This window comes from Schistocerca nitens, chromosome 9, assembly GCF_023898315.1.
Source record: "Schistocerca nitens isolate TAMUIC-IGC-003100 chromosome 9, iqSchNite1.1, whole genome shotgun sequence".
Lineage (NCBI taxonomy): Eukaryota > Metazoa > Arthropoda > Insecta > Orthoptera > Acrididae > Schistocerca > Schistocerca nitens.
The window spans coordinates 382,451,714-382,471,262 of NC_064622.1; the positions used below are offsets into that span (position 1 = coordinate 382,451,714).

Sequence of the window (19,549 nt, forward strand, 5' to 3'; positions counted from 1 at the left end):
CCTATTTATCACTTTGAATAGAAGCATTACATTCTTCCTGCACATTACCGTGTAACTTTTACTATTTTTTTTTTTAACTCGAACGTAAACGTTTATCTTTGAGTACACTTTCTGCTCTCTTACATTACACTTTGAAGATGTTAGCGTTGTTCTGATCGCAAGAGAAAGGTCACAGTACGTAGTTTTATCGTTAGTCGATAAAATTAGGAAAATCAGGACATTTTATTCCTCCTCCTGATGTAGGGGTTTAAATAATGCTGGTAAAATGTTTGTAATGTGAGTCTCGTCGCTTATTCTGGAGAAAGTTAGTGTTAGGTTGTACTATTGTTCGTTAACATAGTTATAGGATTGTAATCTTAGTAGAGTTCCTAAAAGTTTGGGAAATGGAGTTAGTGCCTACACCACAAGTAGCGAATCTCGTGAGCTCAACGAGCCGCAACCCGTACTCACGCTTCTTTCATGCTGAGCGCATAAGGATTAGAGTCGGGTTCTATCACTATGCTGACGTGTATTCTGTTCGGTTAAGTTCCTTTTATTTTACTGTGCACTTTTTTTTGCACACTTAGTACAATGCTCGGCGTTTCACTCACAGCTATCGCTTTGGTTCTAATGGCTCTGAGCACTATGGGACTTAACTACTGAGGTCATCAGTCCCCTAGAACTTAGAACTACTTGAACCAAAATAACCTAAGGACATCACATACATCCATGCCAGAGGCAGGATTCGAACCTGCGACAGCAGCGGTCGCGCGTTTCCAGACTGAAGCTTCCAGAACCGCTCGGTCACAGCGGCCGGCAGCTATCATTTTGATACGATGGCGCGAGGTGAATACCATTGAACAGTTTGTCATTATTCGTTAATTTACTGTTAAGTATTCTGAACAATGCTGATTTCACTCCTGATGGCAGAGTCGACACGAATATTTTCCCAGATTATTTTCCATTTAAAAAGAGAGTATTTGGTTCCGAAACTAATACTTTCTGGGCGTCCTCTCAGTATTCCCTACAATCTTTACAATGCCTTGAGGTCTGACTGAAGGAAGGTAGCAATTTTGACCATAAAACTACCAGCGTAAAAATGTTCCTATCGAAGCGAAAAAAAGGCGAATATGCTATTGTTTAATAGACTGACTGAGTAGTGGGCTAGCAGCTGCCTCGCTGTATCTTACTCATCACATTCAAAAATTTTGCCAAAATTGGGAGAAAAATTTTAAATCTGCAAGGAAGGTGGAATGAGGTTGCTGGTGCCCCACTTTTCAGCCACAATCTTTCAAACAGCAGCAAATTCGCCTATTTCGTACTCCAATAGGAGCGTTTTTTCGCTGGTTCTCACTCATATGAGAAGAACTTTATGGGCCAGTAAAATATTGATAGATTATACATATGAAATTTAAACAACGCAAAAGTAATTTTACAGTCACCAGAGACCAGAAGTTACGTGCACAAAATTTTTCCATGTGCTTGAATACTACAACATGCGGTTCCCAGATAACGAACACGCTATATAATATATATCACCGTGCTACGCCACTTTATAATCTACGTTTTCGCCTCACTCCGGATTTTACGTATACAAGTAGGGTAACTTTGAACCTCTGTACCTCGGTAACGGATAAAGATACCACGAGAATTTTCAAGGAGATCGGCATCTTAGGGATATATCGTAAAAATTACACTCATTTGCTGTGCATACCCGTTTAGAATCTACGGCTCCCCAAGAATTTATAAAAACGAAGAGATGAAACTTCTAGATACATGCTTAAAGACAGAGAATATACCGTTAAAATTTGACTGGTTTGCCGCTGTTACTTATTATTTAGATTTCGCCTCATACCGCATTTTACATGCGTATTTTACGCGTTGAATTACGATAATTTGAACCTTTGTATCTCAGATAAAGATATCAAGAAAAATCTCCATGTTTTGCTGTGCATAACCATCTTGGAATACTCGGCTTGGGTTTGGTGGGGAAACAGTCGATAAAAGCCATTTTTGGAGCTTTCTAAGGAACCGCCCATGAGCTAATGGTGCCTCCTTACGCCACCTAAGGACCACAGCGTACCACATCATGTCCAAAAAGAACCAATCGATTTGCTCCACTGCCCAAGCAGGAGGAAGTGTCTAAGATTTAAGCTATACTTTGACCCTATACTGTTAGGTTAGGACAGTGACACTAAAAGGCGCCTTCTGAAGATTGTACAAATGGCCCGTGGCCCAAGAACAAAAATTTTGCCCCTACCTTTCTATCACCAGTAGAACGCGAGGTATGAACTCCGGAGGAGTCCTGCTCTTACGGGCGGCGTTCTGGAACCTCTTAGGTGACACCTGCGTACCGATCTGAGAATTTATGCGGAATGGAGGTACGAGTGCAGACCTCATCCGTAGGTCCAAAAACATCCAGTAGGTCGCCGTCCAAAGATATGAACAATAACGGCACGTTTCTTCGCGGGTTCGATTAGTAAGTGAGAAAGCGTCTCTAGCCGCTCGTCAACTCCTGCTGCAGGTTCTACGAGGGAGGCGTTGGGCATCACGGAGAACGTTCTTTACCAGAAAAGTCAATAGTCTCACACATTCTTCGCGGAATGCACACAACGGGAAAATCAAAGGAACTGAAGCCCATATGCAGGCTCGCGAACAATCCTTCTAGCGCACCATTCGCGAATGACGGGAACGACAAAGGTACACGAAGCACCCTCCTCCAGACACTATAAGCTTTGTTCTGGAATATGGGTGATGTAGATACACCTTTTTTTGTGTGCAGTTTGCGACAGACTTCAAAAGAACGCAACTTAACCACAAACGAGTTATTTATTTCGATAACGCAACGTAGTGTACTACGAAAGCTATTCCTGTATAAAATTATCGCCATCCTACATCGTATGAATAAAATATATGTTTTTACAAGATAAATGCTACACACATTCATTGTAAATGGACTAGGAAATAATTTCTCCGGACGTAGCTCGCAAGTAAACAGCTCAGTTCAAAACCTCGTGTTTGTTTGCACATATGTCTTACTCAAGAATTTACTTAAGCCTGACCTTCAGTATTCTGTTTGTGGTTTCTTGTTAAAACGCATCACCGCCACCTCTTATTTGAAGATGTGTTTATACGCTCAAAACTTGTTAGCTGAAGTATTTTCCAAACAGCAATCTCAGCGACACTTCAAGCTCTTTCAGAGAAAACTCATTTACATTCAGCTAGCACAGCTGCTTGTTGCGCAGTGGCTGGCACGTAAAAACAAGAATGGTGAAACGGCATGTGAGTTCTCATGAGTCCGTTCTATCTTTGACTCAAAGCTTTGCACGTCAATAACAACGCGGTTTGTTTGATCAATGAGAGTTATCTCTTTGTCGAATGTTATGACAAAGGGAATATTCTGTTAGATAAACATTTGAAATGAATGTTTATTGCAGACTTCGCACTATAACATGATAAAAAAATAAATACGCTAGTGTGATCAGGACGACTTACAATAGACTCTTTGACCCTAACCTATATTGATAATAAGTATCATTTTATACATAAGACATATTTGTAACAACAGCAGTACATTTATAATTGCTTCCTGATTCCATAGACACCGTACAATACTTCTGAAGTTGTATTTTAGGATTCACGTAAGAAGTCCATATCTCGAACGTTGAAACCAGTTAAATTCAGCACCCCATATTTCGCTATCATGAATTGATGATCTACAAAAATCTTCAAGTGAGTGTGAATTCCTAAGGGACCAAACTGCTGAGATCATCGGTCCCTAGACTTACACACTACTTAAACTAACTTACGCTAAGAATAAGACACACCCATGCCCGAGGGAGGACTCGAACCTTCGGCGGGAGGGGCCGCCCAATCCGTGACATGGCGCCTCTAACCGGGCAGCCACACCGCGCGGAAACTGACCATCTATAACGACTACATACCATAATAGGATAGTATGTTTCATGGAGGACCTACTGCATTGCATAATTTTAAAAAATGTGTCAAGAATCAATGAGAGAATTGATGATGAAATATCAAAATTCAGTTAATGACTGTTCTGAAAAGTAATGTTCATTGAACCAATGTCATAAAACAAATAACTGCAACCTAAACGCTTCGGGTGAATTATTCTTAATTATATATTAATGACAATATTTAATTCTCCACAATTTCGACAATATTACAGATTTGCAATACCTAAGACCAGTTTTGGAACTAGCAAAAAAAAATTCCTTTAAGATAAAACAGGGTACTTTGTTTACCATCGTTACTTCCCTCTCTGGCCGTTCCGGTTGCGAATTTTTCGTGGTAAGAACGATTGCTGCTAAGCTTCCGTGTGAGCTCGCTTCTCTCTAATTTTTATCTTCATGATCCTTTTGCAAGATATACGTAGGGGCAGTACGATATTGCTTATTTCAGACGAAGAAAACTGATGTAAACTTGAAACTTACCATATGTCTGGTGTAATCGATTGAAAAATTTCACACAAATAAGACTATTTAAATAAGGAAATCGATTGAAAATTTCATACACACACAAGACTATTTAAATAAGGAAACAACCTTTTTAAAAAATGGTTCAAATGGCTCTGAGCACTATGGGACTCAACTGCTGAGGTCATTAGTCCCCTAGAACTTAGAACTAGTTAAACCTAACTAACCTAAGGACATCACAAACATCCATGCCCGAGGCAGGATTCGAACCTGCGACCGTAGCGGTCTTGCGGTTCCAGACTGCAGCGCCTTTAACCGCACGGCCACTTCGGCCGGCCAACCTTTTTACATCTAACTAAAAAGTATAACATAATTTCTCCTAACTACATACAGATTCCTGAGCCCTTACAGATGATTCTGAAAGTTTGTGCTTCTGAACTTTTAATAGTTCAGACAATACTTGTAAAATTCAAAACAAAAAACGTGAAGCACATGCAACAGCTAATACAAAATGGCTCTGAGCACTATGGGACTCAACTGCTGAGGTCATTAGTCCCCTAGAACTTAGAACTAGTTAAACCTAACTAACCTAAGGACATCACAAACATCCCTGCCCGAGGCAGGATTCGAACCTGCGACCGTAGCGGTCTCGCGGTTCCAGACTGCAGCGCCTTTAACCGCACGGCAACTTCAGCCGGCTAGCTAATACAAGGTCTATATTTTTTCAACTTCTGATCGGTCGTGAAATTAAACTCACAGTGAAAACCCGATGTAGCTTGCACTGATATATTGCAGTGTCTTTAGTACGCCTGTCGATTGGGTCACGTCAAACTTTTCATTTCTGAGCACATAGTCAGCGCGTAAAGATGCTGCCTGTTGAAAGGTTCCGCCTTATCTCACGCTACCCACATAACGTAACTGTAATGAAGTTTCCTTCTTCATGACAATGCTCAGCTGCACACTCCATGTGCAATGAAGATGCTCCTGCAGACTCCACTTGATCTTCATCTCTTCACTCACGTGAACCTCTGGCTGTGAAGACAGCATTTTGGCGCCAACAGTGAGCTGCAGACAAGTGTAGGGAAGTCGCGGAAAGCACAGGGTATTGGAATGTCGAACTCAAAAAAGCGACTGTACGTTGGAAGTAGCTGGACCGTGTAGCTAAATGTAGCAAATCAAACTTTCTTTTTATTTTCACCGTGGTTTCCATTTAACGACCAATCACAGGTGGAAAAAAGTAGCCTTCGCGGTAAGGAGAGTACGAAGTATCTGTCATTGAGAAAAATCATACAGCTATTCATAGCAGTTTCAGTGCAATAATAATTTTAGTGACTTACGGGAACTACTCACACATTAGTTACGTATTGTGTGCGCCCCACATTTTTAGGATGGGGTTTGGAATCTTTATGAGGCTACGACAAGTTTTAGCCTTAGTCCGTTTTAGAAACGTGTCATACTAAAAAGTTTTCTATTTAAATTATTATTGTCTTTATATTCACATGTTTCACGTTGCTGAACTAAAGGACCTCTAGTGTTGCTCCAGTTCTACATGTGATATATAAATTATTTTCATGGATATATTCTAGTGTTATATTGAAGCCGTTCTTCTGCGCACATTACCCTCTTCTGCTGCTTATACACTTCTGTAGCATTCTTGTGCCACTGCTGCTTTCACATGGGAAATTATTGTAAATGGAAACTTTTACTACTATTCCCATGGCTTTGCATTAACTTTTCTCATGGATCACCGATTTTTCTCATATTTAGCACGATTGTATTACACAGTTAGAAGTAATAGATGCTGCATTAGTACGATGTGCTTCTCAAGCGTTTTCGAGAAATCGATCTTCAAGGTCTTACGAAGCTGTTTAACACCATAACAGGCCACTTGCTGTATAGCAGCCTCTTAGATAGAAAACTTGTCCATTCTGTGTTCGAATTTCGATATTCAATTTTTTCTCTATTTTCGCAGGTCATTTTCTAGTTTTTCCGGGTTGGATTAAATGCAGGGTCGGAAATTTTCTTCGCTCGGCGATCGGGTGTTTCATTTGTCCTTATGTTTTCATGTCATCTTCATCACAAACACGCACAAGTCACCGAAGTGGAGCCTAATAGAAAGATTTGCACCAGGCGAACGAACAACGCCAGACATGTTCTCCCGTCCGATAATACCATAATACTGTTTCACCTTTTTTCGCCTGACGTTTCATCAAACACTCGAGCGATGATTCTTCACACGCCTTTGAAGGTCTTGGTAACGGTTCCATTTCAAAAGCATTCTAAATGCATCTTCGTATTGTACAGTAACAAATCGTTAGCTTATGGTATCGAAATAGAGCGGTCTGCAACAGGTAAGAAAGCAGGCAACCTCTGAACATTCCACAAATAGTGGGCACAGCTGCTTCCTATTGACGCTCCAGAAACAGTACAATTATAATATGCAACTTTCTCCTGGTAGGGCTGCACAACGATGTGCACAGAAATCTCTTGGTAAACAAATACCTCAGTAATACCTTGCCTCAATGTATCACGATGATGATTATTATTAACGCCTTTTTTTAAAAAATAAATAAAAAAGAAACATGATTTATGGTACGCATACAACCGCTCTCTTAGCTGTTTGCGTTTACGCTCAGTTCTATGGCTGGCGCTTTCATATATTTTTTGACAGGCTCGTAAAACTTTGAACCTCGATTCGTCAGAAATTCTTGAAAAACGCCTGGTACTGGGGCACCGTTTGTACTACCATCGTACGTTGATCAGCAAAATTGATACCCGATGCGTATATACCTCCCTTGTGAGATACAGTAGGTGCGAAAGGTTGTTCGAGAGAGTTTTGGAAAGGACATGCGATGCTGACGAGGGGAACCCCGAACAAGATCTTGGAAAGCGAGGGAGGAAGCGTCATGACATGAAGAGGAGGAATATTGTCCTTTTAACCCTTTGTCCTGTTAACCCTTCCTGTTACCCCTTGATGTGACAAATATGTGCCACTGAGGTAATAAGCAGTTTTGATGGCTGGGATGTCTATGTCCCATATCGGTCTGGTGTTGCCATCTAGTGAGAAGCTTTCGCAACTTGGAAAAAATAGTGCGGACCATGGGCTGGATGTATAGACGGCTACGAATGACCGAGTGGTGTGGCATGTGTCTAGAGTTGGTATAGCGCTTCCGTTTCAAGAAAATCTTCTGCGTTCCAAGAATGTCTGAAGTTTTGAAACACTTTTACACTAGTCGGTAATACTACGGGTATTTATATTTGTAATCAAGGCTTTCCCGTGACTACCACTAATATCGAATGAAACAACAAGTGTGCCGTTACATTTTATTTCAACGAAGTGTTTCAGAGGTTTAAAACGTGAAAGGCTATCTTTGGTCCTTCCAGTTTCTATAAAGTGTGATGATGTATGTATTGTAATGCTACAGAGTTTGTGGTTACTGCAGAACAGTAGTACACAGGACACTCCAAAGTTAAAACAAACGTGTACCAATGGATTGAAGTACTCACAAGAAGCAACAGTAACAGCGCCAACAAAAAAAGGAATGAGTATGCACCACCATAAATAGAGTTAGACGAACGCATATACCGTGTCTATATTGGACATACCCTAATGACTGCTTTTTGGCTGGTAATACTAACAGTCCACTTGTTGCTAAATTATTTGTTTGGAAACTAATACAGAGTATTAGAGTATTAGAATTTAATACAGCGTATCGTGTCAAATGATTTCAAACGTAGCATTGGCGTTCAACTGGTGAAGTTCCAGTCCAGATTAGCACCAGTATTACGGATGAAGTCCTTTGGTACTCCGATGATGGCATATGTCAGAAACGCGTAAATAAATAAAGCTTTAACAATAAGTGGACTCTTGTTATTAGCGGTCATTAAGCGGTGGCGTACTCAGTATTCATAAAATGCTAACAGGTCTGCTACGCGACTGGATCTCCCAGAAGAAGGAACTGAATGGTATGAGACGAATTTTAAAAGGTGTCAAATAGTACAAGAGAAAAATTAATATGAATGCAAAAACATCTGCAACGGGTATATTATGTGATAGAAAGCGCACGAAACTTTGACTTAATCCATTCGAGGATTATTCCAAGCTAGAGGACGTTATTGTTATAGGACTATGCACGAACATAAACGCGAAGTATATCAGATAACTAAGGCAGCTACAGATGCAAATCAACATCACATACAGTTAACATGTTTTTGTGCATTATGTACAACTAATTGGATTGTAATCACCGTATATTGAAAGAAAATGAAAAGTTGGAAGTCACTGGTTTATTACGGTTTCTTCCTTCTTTATTCTGTGCACAACCGGTTTCACACTTAAACACCCGTTTTCAGGTGGCTGCATCCACATATTAAACACTGCATGTTGTTAGCACCATTCCGTCTACCATTAAAGTGTATGCCGGTTATTGACCTGGAAATTCTAGTTGAGTTTCTCTATATTTAATGTGAAGAATTGATCGGCCATCAAAGAGCGTATAGTAATTCATTTTCACACAGACTGTTTGTGTCTTTCATATGAGAGAACTTCACAATCATTAACTCGCAATTTTAAGTTTCGAAATCGTAAGGCAATTGCACATGTGGTGCAAAAGTAATATTTTTAAGTACGTAGACCGAAGCGGCGAGTGAAGATTTGTACCAAGTCAGGGAATTGAACCAAGGTCTCCTGCTTATAAGAGAGGTGCGTTTGCCGCTAAGCCACCTCGCCGCAATGGTTCATACAACTGCACGTATGACAGTAATCCAAATTCCCCGTTACACACGAACAGAATTGGCGAGGCTCTCCATGTACTGGATTAGCACCTCAGTATCAAACGTAAATGGGGGATAAAGCCTGAAACCCAGCAGCAGGTACTTATACGAATGAAATGACAGAGTTTCAGAGACTTTACTGGCTTCATACAGATATGATTTTATTTATATAGACTGAGGCGTCGAGTGCAAATTTCAGTCTTGATACATACAATTAAATCTGTATGAGACCAGTATCGTTTCTGAAACTGTCTCATTTGATTAATATTTTTTATATTGACGCTAAAGCGCATTTCTAACGTTTATTTTCCTGAAAACTGAGTGACTGAATCTCGTGTGCTTTCATGTCAAAGACGCAAATGCTACGGGCGAAGATAATCGTTTTACCCTATTCGATGAGCAAACAGTTCTGCATAGTAAATAATACCTCGTAAGGCAACGGGAAATTCCGAGTCAAAGGGTAGAGTATGATAACGTAGTTTCTCGCGCGCGATATTCTAGGATAAATGTTCCTCGGTTTTACATGATGCATCAACTTCTTTCCTCAGTATCTTCGTACTAATATGTTGTTTCCTATCCTCGTACGTAGTTGGGCAACTGATGTCATGGAGATGTTCGAACTCCATGCGTTCCTAGAGTTTGTCATATCTGTGATGAGGGAAGATCAGCAGCGACGTTAATTCCAAAGAGGCTAGCTAACTCACCTTTTTTCTCTGCAGAATATCAGCATTGAGCCTGACCAAAGTAATTCTACCGGTTTTTTTTTACTCCCAGGATACTGAACTCTGGATCTCTTTTATTTACGGTACCCAGTAAGAGACAGCGTTGGTCTCAGTATTTCCAGCATTCAAAAAATTTCTCTCGAATGATGTAGCACTTACATTGGTCACTATGTAAGTACGACTTCAGAACGCTGCACACGCCACCGACGCCATATCAGATATTGCCACTTTGACAGATCTCTGTTGTCGAATAGAACCTCGCAAATGAACATATGATTATGTTCGATGAAACGAAAATCCTATCCAACGCATCTATCTACTGGAATTCTATCATCAAAGAAGCCTCTGGGATGAGAATGAGCAACTAGAACCGGGACTGTGGATGTATCCATAGCAAAACACGGCGTCGTGCATTCGATCATGAAAGGTTACAGAGGTATAATCTGAGTGGTGTACCAAGTAATGAAAACAGCATCGCTACTGATGCTAATCCGCCACAGACATCGAAGTAATCTCTAGCATCGTAAGGAAATTCAGTGGCTTTGTGACGTCTCCGTGACAGTTCAGATAACTACGTACAAAAGTATCACACGGACTATTAGTACGACAATTAATCCTGTGAACGAAGAAGTCATTGAATTCTTGAGGATACAGACAAACGTGACATGGCCAGAAAACAGAGAAATATTCATCCAAAAACCAGAATACACTTCAACAACAGATATATTATTGATAACGACATGCAGAGCTTATTACTTGCAGTCTTCTAAAGATGCATATACAGGGCGAATCACATTAAAAATCGTACTTATTTTATTTCGTCAACGGTTCAGGTTATTGAAACAGAGTTTTCGGAAAATGAGAAAATGGTAGTACGCAGAGGAACAAGTTATATTTTCCCATTAACCCATTCCAAAATGGAGAGACTTACTGTTTTAACGGTATTCGAAAGTTCTTGAAAACGAAAGTATGATTTTATAACGGTTGTAGATGCTGCAAAACCGTTTCGCAAAAGTATCAGAGAAATCTGCTCAAATAATAAGACAAGGCGGCCGTGACTGTGATGCAAATATCAGCAAATGGGGCTCTCATACCAGGCTTTGTCGATGATCAAGTGTCGTCTGTTTGTGTTTCCACAAAATCTGTTACTTAAATCTTAAGATGTACACACCTTTGAATTAAAACTATTTCTTATATATTTGGCTTCCGTAGTTGCATTACAAGGCATGTTACAAAAATAGCTAGCAACCACCAGCTAGAGGGTATTACGAGGGGCGTTCAGAAAGTAAGCTCCGATCGGTCGCGAAATGGAAACGACTATGAAAATCCGATAAAGCTTTGCACAGATGTGTTGGGTAGTGTCTCTAGTATAACCCCAGTTAGCATCACGTCGCTCTTCTCATTTCTGAGCTCGCAGTGAGTGCGTAAAGATGTCTAGAAAATAGTGTCTGCCGCCAAGTACGAGGGCCTGGTGAGAAATTTCGCCTGAAGCTATGCAGCTAACATTACATAACTGTCGTGCTGTTTCTTCTTCAAGACAATTCTCAGCCGCATTCTGCAGGGGCAATGAAGATGCTCCTGCATCGTTTTCAAATGGAAATGTGAGATTACCCACAATACAGTCCGCAATTGTCTCCCCCTGAGTTTCATCTCTGGTCACATGAACCGCTGTCTTTGAAGACAACATTTTGACACAGACAACGAGGTGTAGGCCAGCGTGGAGAATTGGCGGAAAGCACTGACGGCTGCCTTCTATGATGAGGCTATTGAAAAGTTGGTACAACGCCATGACAAAAGTCTAAGTCAGAACGGCGACTACGTAGAGAAGTAGCTGAAAGGTGTAGCTAATTGTTACAAGTAAAACATTTCTGATGTTCACTGTGGTTTCAATTTGGCAATCAATCGGAGCTTACTTTCTGAACAGGCCTCGTATCTTTGACACATTTTATTGTTTCTTACCACCACTAGCTGAGAACATTTTGGACATCAGAGGACTGCATTGTATCACACAATGAACTTTTAATGCAATGTTTCGTGTTACAAGGGAAAAAATTAATCCTTCACAACAACAAGGACTCATTCAACAGGCCTTTAAACGTATTCAAATTCAAATGGTCCAAATGGCTCTGAGCACTATGGGACTTAACATCCGAGGCCATCAGTCCCCTAGAACTTATAACTACTTAAACCTAACTAACCTAAGGGCATTACACACATCCATGCCCGAGGCAGGATTCGAACCTGCGACCGTAGCAGTCGCGCGGATCCGCACTGAAGCGCCTAGAACCGCTCGGCCACCGCGGCCGGCCTTTCAAAGTATTCAACAGCTGGTCAACAGTTCGTTTTGTAGATGCAACGCAGCCGTCTGATGCTAAAAATTCGAAAACGGTAGTGCAAAGGAACGATGAAATGTGTTTAAGAATAATTTCACCAAGTTCGTAGCTGTTTCTATAGGATGCCGTTGAAATCGTTTGCTGTGTCCCTTCCGATACCCTAGAAGTTAGCATGCAGTTCTATTTGCAATAGTAGCTGATCCTGTACCTATGTCGTGCAAAGTAGATCCAGTCAGCAATACGTGTTTCATTAGTAGTGTAGACCCGTCTTAACGTTGCAGACAATGACAGAGACTGGCACTGGAGACACAATTGGCAGTGTTTACAACACAGCAGCCGATTCCGACCAGCCTCACCTTTCAGTTTTGGTTAATTCTCGGATACTTTTTGTAAAAGTTTCGATTCCATCATCAGCAAACGTAATACCACTGGACTGGTGTTTCCAAAAGATCTAGAATTAAAATAGTACATCGTTCCATTAAAAAAAAGATACGTCCTTCAGTATCTCGGTTGATACAGTTGTTAACAGGATTACCCGTTCCTCAGTATCATATGCCGGAAAAACAGATTAAAGCTTACATTAAGCAGAAAAAAACAACTATCCAGTGTTAATAACGCTATTTGTTAGTGATAAACAGCGCCGTCACCGGTTTCGAACAGACAGGTCGTCCTACGACGGCTGTTCACATTTGAAATTACATTTTGATATACATGTAATGTTCGGTGCTTGTGAGGAAAACCCCTTAGAGTGGTGCAATTTTGAACACAATCGGCAAACATCGCATGCATATCGTACGGTAATACCAAATGTGAACAGTCGCCTTGCAATGGACCTGTCTGCCCGAAACCAGTAAACGGTGCTACTTGTCCCTAACAAATAGCATAAATAACATTTGCTGGCGGCTGTTCTCATTTTACTGTAAGAATTAACCTGGGATTTTTTGTCACGTATCCACGGTCTCACCATGTCAATCTTAGACAAAGCACCACTTACCGAAAGGCAAGGTTCGATACCTTGAATCGGTGACTAGGTAAAGGGGGTTGAAGTTTCATCCTGCTCGTGCCTGAAGCCGGTTAAGGATTCAGCAAAGAGACAAACTATTCAGGTCTTCAGGCTTCCGTGATCGTTGCCATCGAAGGTAAAATGTTCGGGAGTGTTAGGCCTCATTATCTCCTTGTTCAATTACTTCTTACACAATCGGGGTTTCGATCCCCTTGCTGAAATATTTTTCACAACATTTTTGTGTTCCTGATTAACTGAACACTGTCCAGGAGCAGTGCTGCATTCACCTATAAAAGGGAGTTTTTCCGTTATTGTGAGAAAGAAATGGGGTTAAGTTACCGTTCGTCTCTAGAATCGCCGACCACAAAAGCAGAAATATTCGAATAGGTATGAAGATCATTACTTCAGTAAGAAGTAAAATAAATGACAGTATCAAAATGAATACAGGACAGCAAAACAACTGAATAAAGAGCACGAAATTCAAAAGCGGTTAAAACAAATTCTGAAATTTGCAGTAGCGGAGAGGTATAAATCAGAGAAACGTAAAAGTGCTAGCCAACGAATGCAACTTTTATAGAAGGAAAGTCGGAGGAAGGTTGGAGATTTGTAAAAACAAATATTACTCCAGTGTAAGCTAGCGACCCACAGCGGCTTTGGAAGTATAGTACAAACTACCTACGGTCCCAAAGTCTTGTCTGACGTAAAGGTAATAGATTATACAGGGTGAACCAAATCGTTACCAACAAAATTTCGGAGATTATTTATCGATATTTTCCGAGTGTTTTGGTGTAATGGACCCGTGACCTCCCGTGGCTCGTTACAGAATAATCACATTTCGATCAATTTGATGCCCTCATTTATCTCCGTATCTGCACTGCACTGAAAATATCTGCATAACACTGCAATTGTCGACGACAAGCAACGTCAGTCTTGTTCGAAAACACTTGATCCATTCACTCAGGGTACTTCGACTTGAACCCATCATAATTCCGCCATGTTGCGCGAAATATTTATAAATTATTGTAGCTGGTGGCTCAGGAGGAATGGTCAATATTCGGGGATGTGACTGGAAAGATCATTCGAAGCAAACCAGTCTTGTAAACATAGGCTGTAAAATGCAAACGTTAAGAGCTATGACCACTTCCTCGTCTCCGGTAGTGCTAAGCATATCTCTTCTGCTGCAAGTTCTTTGCTTTCCATGTTTTGGGACGAGGTAGTACGGACTAAACAGGAAAAAATCTGTCTAGTAAACATGGACTTTAAAATGCACACCTTAAGGGCTATAAGCACTTGTTCAGTGGAAGAGATGTGTGAAGGTGAACGAGTGCTCATAGCGTAGTTTAGAGGCGATGTTTACTGGGCATTTTTTTTCTTGTTTTGGTCCATACTATCAGCTCTCAAAATACGGAAGGCAAAGAGTGCGCAGTAGAATAGATTTGTTTGACAGTAACAAAGATAAAGAAGTGCTCATAGCTCTTAAGGTCTGTATTTTAGGGTCCATATTTATTAGACTTCTTTGCTTTGAATAATCGGTTCTGTCATATCCCTGAATATTGACCATTCCTTTTGGCACACCCAGTACACAAAAATATTACTCATGAATAGTGAAAATCATATCTAAATGTTTACGGTAGCTTTCACACGCAGACAGAAAAACGCGGCGCGGGACTTCACTAATCATAGTCTAACCATTTTGCAGGAAATATTGATTAACCGTGTACAGAAATATCTCTTATGAATCATTCTGTCTATAAGTGAAAACTGTATCAAAATTCATATAGTACCTCCTAAGATTAGGCTTCATACACAAACAGAAAAACGTGCAGGGGAGTTTAGTTCAAATGGTTCAAATGGCTCTGAGCACTATGGGACTCAACTGCTGTGGTCATAAGTCCCCTAGAACTTAGAACTACTTAAACCTAACTAACCTAAGGACATCACACACATCCATGCCCGAGGCAGGATTCGAACCTGCGACCGTAGCAGTCGCACGGTTCCGGACTGCGCGGGAGTTTAGTTTTGTAATATGTGTAGATGACTGCTACAGGGTTCCAACCCCGTCGCTTCCAGTCGTGAAGGAAGTGTATGCTCAGTGGTCATAGCATCTGCCTAGTAAAAGACCAGGGTTCAAATCACGGTCCAGCACAAATTTTCAACGGTCCCCATTGATTTTAATCAGTGCCAGCTCGCAGCCAATGTCTGTAATTATATATATATATATATATATATATAATCTGTTCTCCCAGACGTGTCTGAAAAAATATAAATGTTTGATCCAGCAGCCATTATGAATTTAGATACAAAGGAATTACAGACATTGGCTGCGAGCTGGCACTGATTAAAATCAATGGGGACCGTTGAAAATTTGTGCTGGACCGTGATTTGAACCCTGGTCTTTTACTAGGCAGATGCTATGACCACTGAGCATCCGGACACAGTGGTCATTCCAACTGTACGGAGTACAAATTTTCAATTATTAACGTAGTGCTCCGCGGATATTATCCTCGTTGCTTGTGGCATTTCGCCGATTCCCCTAAGAGTTCTATCCCGGTGTCCGAATGACTCAGTGGCCAGAGCATCTGTAGTGAACAGGAGACCCGTATTCGAATCCCGGTCTGGAGCAAATTTTCAGCTTCCCTACATTTCAGTCAGTGCCCGCTCGCAGCCAGTGTCTGTAACTCTTTTGTGTCTTTCGTGAAGGAAGTAAATACGCGGCGACGGTGCTCGAGGAACACACAAAACTATTACGGCACCACAAGAAGGTATTAATAAACGATTCCTTGAAGGGCCCGGGTTCGGTTGCAGGCCGTATAGCAGATTTTCTCCGCTCGGGATTACGTGTTGTATTGTCCTTACGTTCGTATCGTTATTAATGACATGGAAGTCGCCTCCAAACAACTGTCGTATCGTCTTATCAGTACTAAGGCCCGCATCTCGTGGCCGTGCGGTAGCGTTCTCGCTTCCCACGCCCGGGTTCCCGGGTTCGATTCCCGGCGGGGTCAGGGATTTTCTCTGCCTCGTGATGGCTGGGTGTTGTGTGCTGTCCTTAGTTAGGTTTAAGTAGTTCTAAGTTCTAGGGGACTGATGACCATAGATGTTAAGTCCCATAGTGCTCAGAGCCATTTGAACCATTTGAGTACTAAGGTGGCTGCATGGGCACGAATAGAAAGCCAAAAACTGAAATAAAAAGTGAATAAATAAATATTCCCCTATCTCGATCTATCTGTTTTGCTGCCTAAGCAATGAAGATGGCCCACCAATAATGCGCTCATTCTTGAGGCCCGGGTTCGGTTGCAGATCGTGTAGCAGATTTTCTCCGCCTGGGGATTAGGTATTGTATTGTCAATAACGACACGGACGTCGCCTCAAAAAAACTGTCGTATCGTCTTATCAGTACTACTAAGGTGGCTGCATGAGCACGAACAGAAAGCCAAAAACTAAAATAAAAAAATGGCTCTAAAATGGTTCAAATGGCTCTGAGCACTATGGGATTTAACATCTGAAGTCATCAGTCCCCTAGAACTTAGAACTACTGTTTAAGTAAGACATCACACACATCCATGCCCGAGGCAGGATTCGAACCTGCGACCGTAGCAGTCGCGCGGTTCCGGACTGAAGCGCCTAGAACCGCTCGGCCACCGCTCCCGGCAATAAAAAATGAATAAATAAACATTCCCCCTATCTCGATCTGCCTGTTCTGCTGCCTAAGCAATGAAGATGGACCACCAATAGTGACGGCAAAAATTTGGCTCAGTAACTCCACTTCTCGAAAACAAGCGAGGCAAAACTTTCTGGTACAACCGCTCTTTGACATTCAGTTATCCGGAAACACCAAAAGATCCTTGAGAAGATCCCAGCGGAGGGATAGAAACATCGATAGTGTGAGAAGATAGTGAAGAATATGACGCGAGCTAACAGCCTAGAGGACCAGAGGAGCAAATCCCTATGAGACAGTGGCTGAGTTACGATATCCTGCGACTGTTTGCCGTGGCTGGGTGAGAGGGGGCTGCGAACTCACGGAGCTGTGCTGGGGCGGCTGCAGCTGCGGCGAGCGCCACTAGGAAGGCGGCGGCGGCGGCGGAGGCGGCTCGAGGCGTGCGTGTGGCCATGGCGCGGGCTGCAGATCTGTGCGCCCCGGGCGCGTCGCTCGCGCTTTTATAAGTTGCTCGCGCGCTGCGAGGTCTCAAGGTGACTCCGCCGCAGCATCTTACGGTGCTGCGGCCAATCGAGGCGCGCCGCGTCGCGCCACCGCCTCCCGTGGCTTCCACCGAGCCCCGGACCTCATCCTCCACCGTGCTCCTCGGCACTTGGTGTCTGCAGGTCAATGTCACTAACGTCCGGCGGTTGCGGCAAACGTAACCTGCTGCCTTAGCTCAGCTCCAAAAGCTGTGGTGTTGCTGCAGGAAAACGAGCTTCGCTAAAACAGTCGCAGTCGCGCCCTTTCCTCTCGTCCTTGGTTTATCATGTGATCGTTATACAGAGGGGTCCAAAAAAATGTATCTACTGTTTAAAAGTCCATAACTGGCAAACTAATTGTGGTGTGCGTACTGTAAGACCTTCGGTACACACACCATCAGATTATTAGACTTGTCGCTCTAACGAAGTAGACGAGTGTCAGCAATATGTCTCGTGGTCTTATCGTGGCGTGTTTATCTTCTGCCGTTAGGTCAGATGATAGAAATGCCACTTGCACACTTAGAGTAGCAGATTGACGGTGACCAACTTTAAAAAGAACTTGATTAATTTTCACACACATTTATTAAAATAATAATAATCATAAATCTTACTTAACTTGATTCTGGATGCTATTTACAATTGACAATCTGAAGTTCCTTTGGTCTTGGTATGTTAATCTTATTCTCACACATCTCTGATACTTGACAAAGTGTCTATGCACTTCTCTTCATGGCTATGTACAGGAATATGATAATCTTATTAGGGCAGACTGAAACTTGACTATAGACTAATGCAGACTGGTGCAGACTGACTAATCGGAGGTCTGTACACTCGTTATAATACCTCGCGCTTTCAGGTATCACTGCGCGAGTGTGTTCTTCGAGGAGAAAAGGTTCTACGTTAGCAGCAATCTCATTGGCTCCGTTACATATTAATACGCGGATCGGCGGAAGCAGAATTTGGTCCGTCTCTAAGACAGCGCCATATCGTGGTGCGGAGACGGACGAGCAGGTAAAAGTCCAGAGGAGATAGGTCTGGAGAACGTGGCGGATACTCACAGCACCTCTACGGCCTATCCATCTTCCACCGGCACAGTTACCGGTGAGGTGTACCTTCAGAAGCTTCAGACATCAATTTTACCTGCCATCCGCGACTTGTATGGAGACGGAAGAGTTTACTTTCAACAAGATGGTGTCCCAGCCCACTACCGAAACCGTGTTAGGGCGTATCTCGACGAAAATCTACCAGGAAGATGGATAGGCCGTAGAGGTGCTGTGGAGTATTCACCACGTTCCCCAGATCTAACTCCTCTGGACTTTTACCTGTGGGGAGCACTAAAGGACGTCGTTTATCAACAAAAGCCACGCACATTGGATGAACTTCGAGAATCCATCGTACATTCATGGGCAAATATCGAACTGAACGCGTTGCAGTCAGTAGTTGTGCTGCAGTTCGGCGGATTCGTTTGTGTGTGGATGTTAATGGTGCCCATTTCGTACACCTACAGTAATATCTTTAGGCTGGACTTCAAGCTACACTTTCACCAAAAATGAGACAACTCCGTCAATTTGTTTGCAAGTTACGGACTTTTAAACAGTGGATACATTTTTTTGGACCCCTCTGTATACAGTGACGCAAAAAAGTCGCAACATCAAAAAATAATCTCGATAAGTAATGAAATTTCGCGAATTCATCTGTGTAGGTAACATAACATCGCAAGATCACAGATTAATGTAAGCACGAGTAAGCCATTGCTAAATCGTTGATATAGTAATGAGTGGTATAACCGCCAGAATGTTAAATACAAGCATGCAGATTCTAACACCCCAATTACAGAAGCCCTATTAAACAACACCTTGTTGTAAAAGAAGTAGGAAAATTAGTCATCCTGACAGTGGCGACAGCTACTGACGACAAATTTTACACTTGTAATAATTTGATCAACAGGAATGTCACGTGAATAATAATACTAGGTGTCCACAATGAAACTCCAACATTTGAACTCATAAAATCTGAGAGGAAACTCAATTTACTGACGGACAAATACAGGGAAATCATACAGCAGGTCATCGAGTTTTCATACACAGGTGTACGGTTCAATACACCTGAACATGGGCGCCACGGGTA

The 19,549-nt window shown here is 42.0% G+C and overlaps 1 protein-coding gene across 1 annotated transcript in view; it reads right to left on the reverse strand.

The window, feature by feature from the left end:
- The window catches only part of LOC126204434 (protein takeout-like), a 58,723-nt gene extending 41,306 nt beyond the window's left edge, over positions 1–17,417 (reverse strand). Inside the window, exon 1 of the mRNA XM_049938823.1 lies at positions 17,265–17,417. Within this exon, the coding sequence (XP_049794780.1) occupies positions 17,265–17,355 (91 nt within the window). The 5' untranslated portion in view covers positions 17,356–17,417. The remainder of the gene's footprint in view (positions 1–17,264) is intronic.
- Between the last annotated feature and the right edge of the window lie 2,132 nt (positions 17,418–19,549).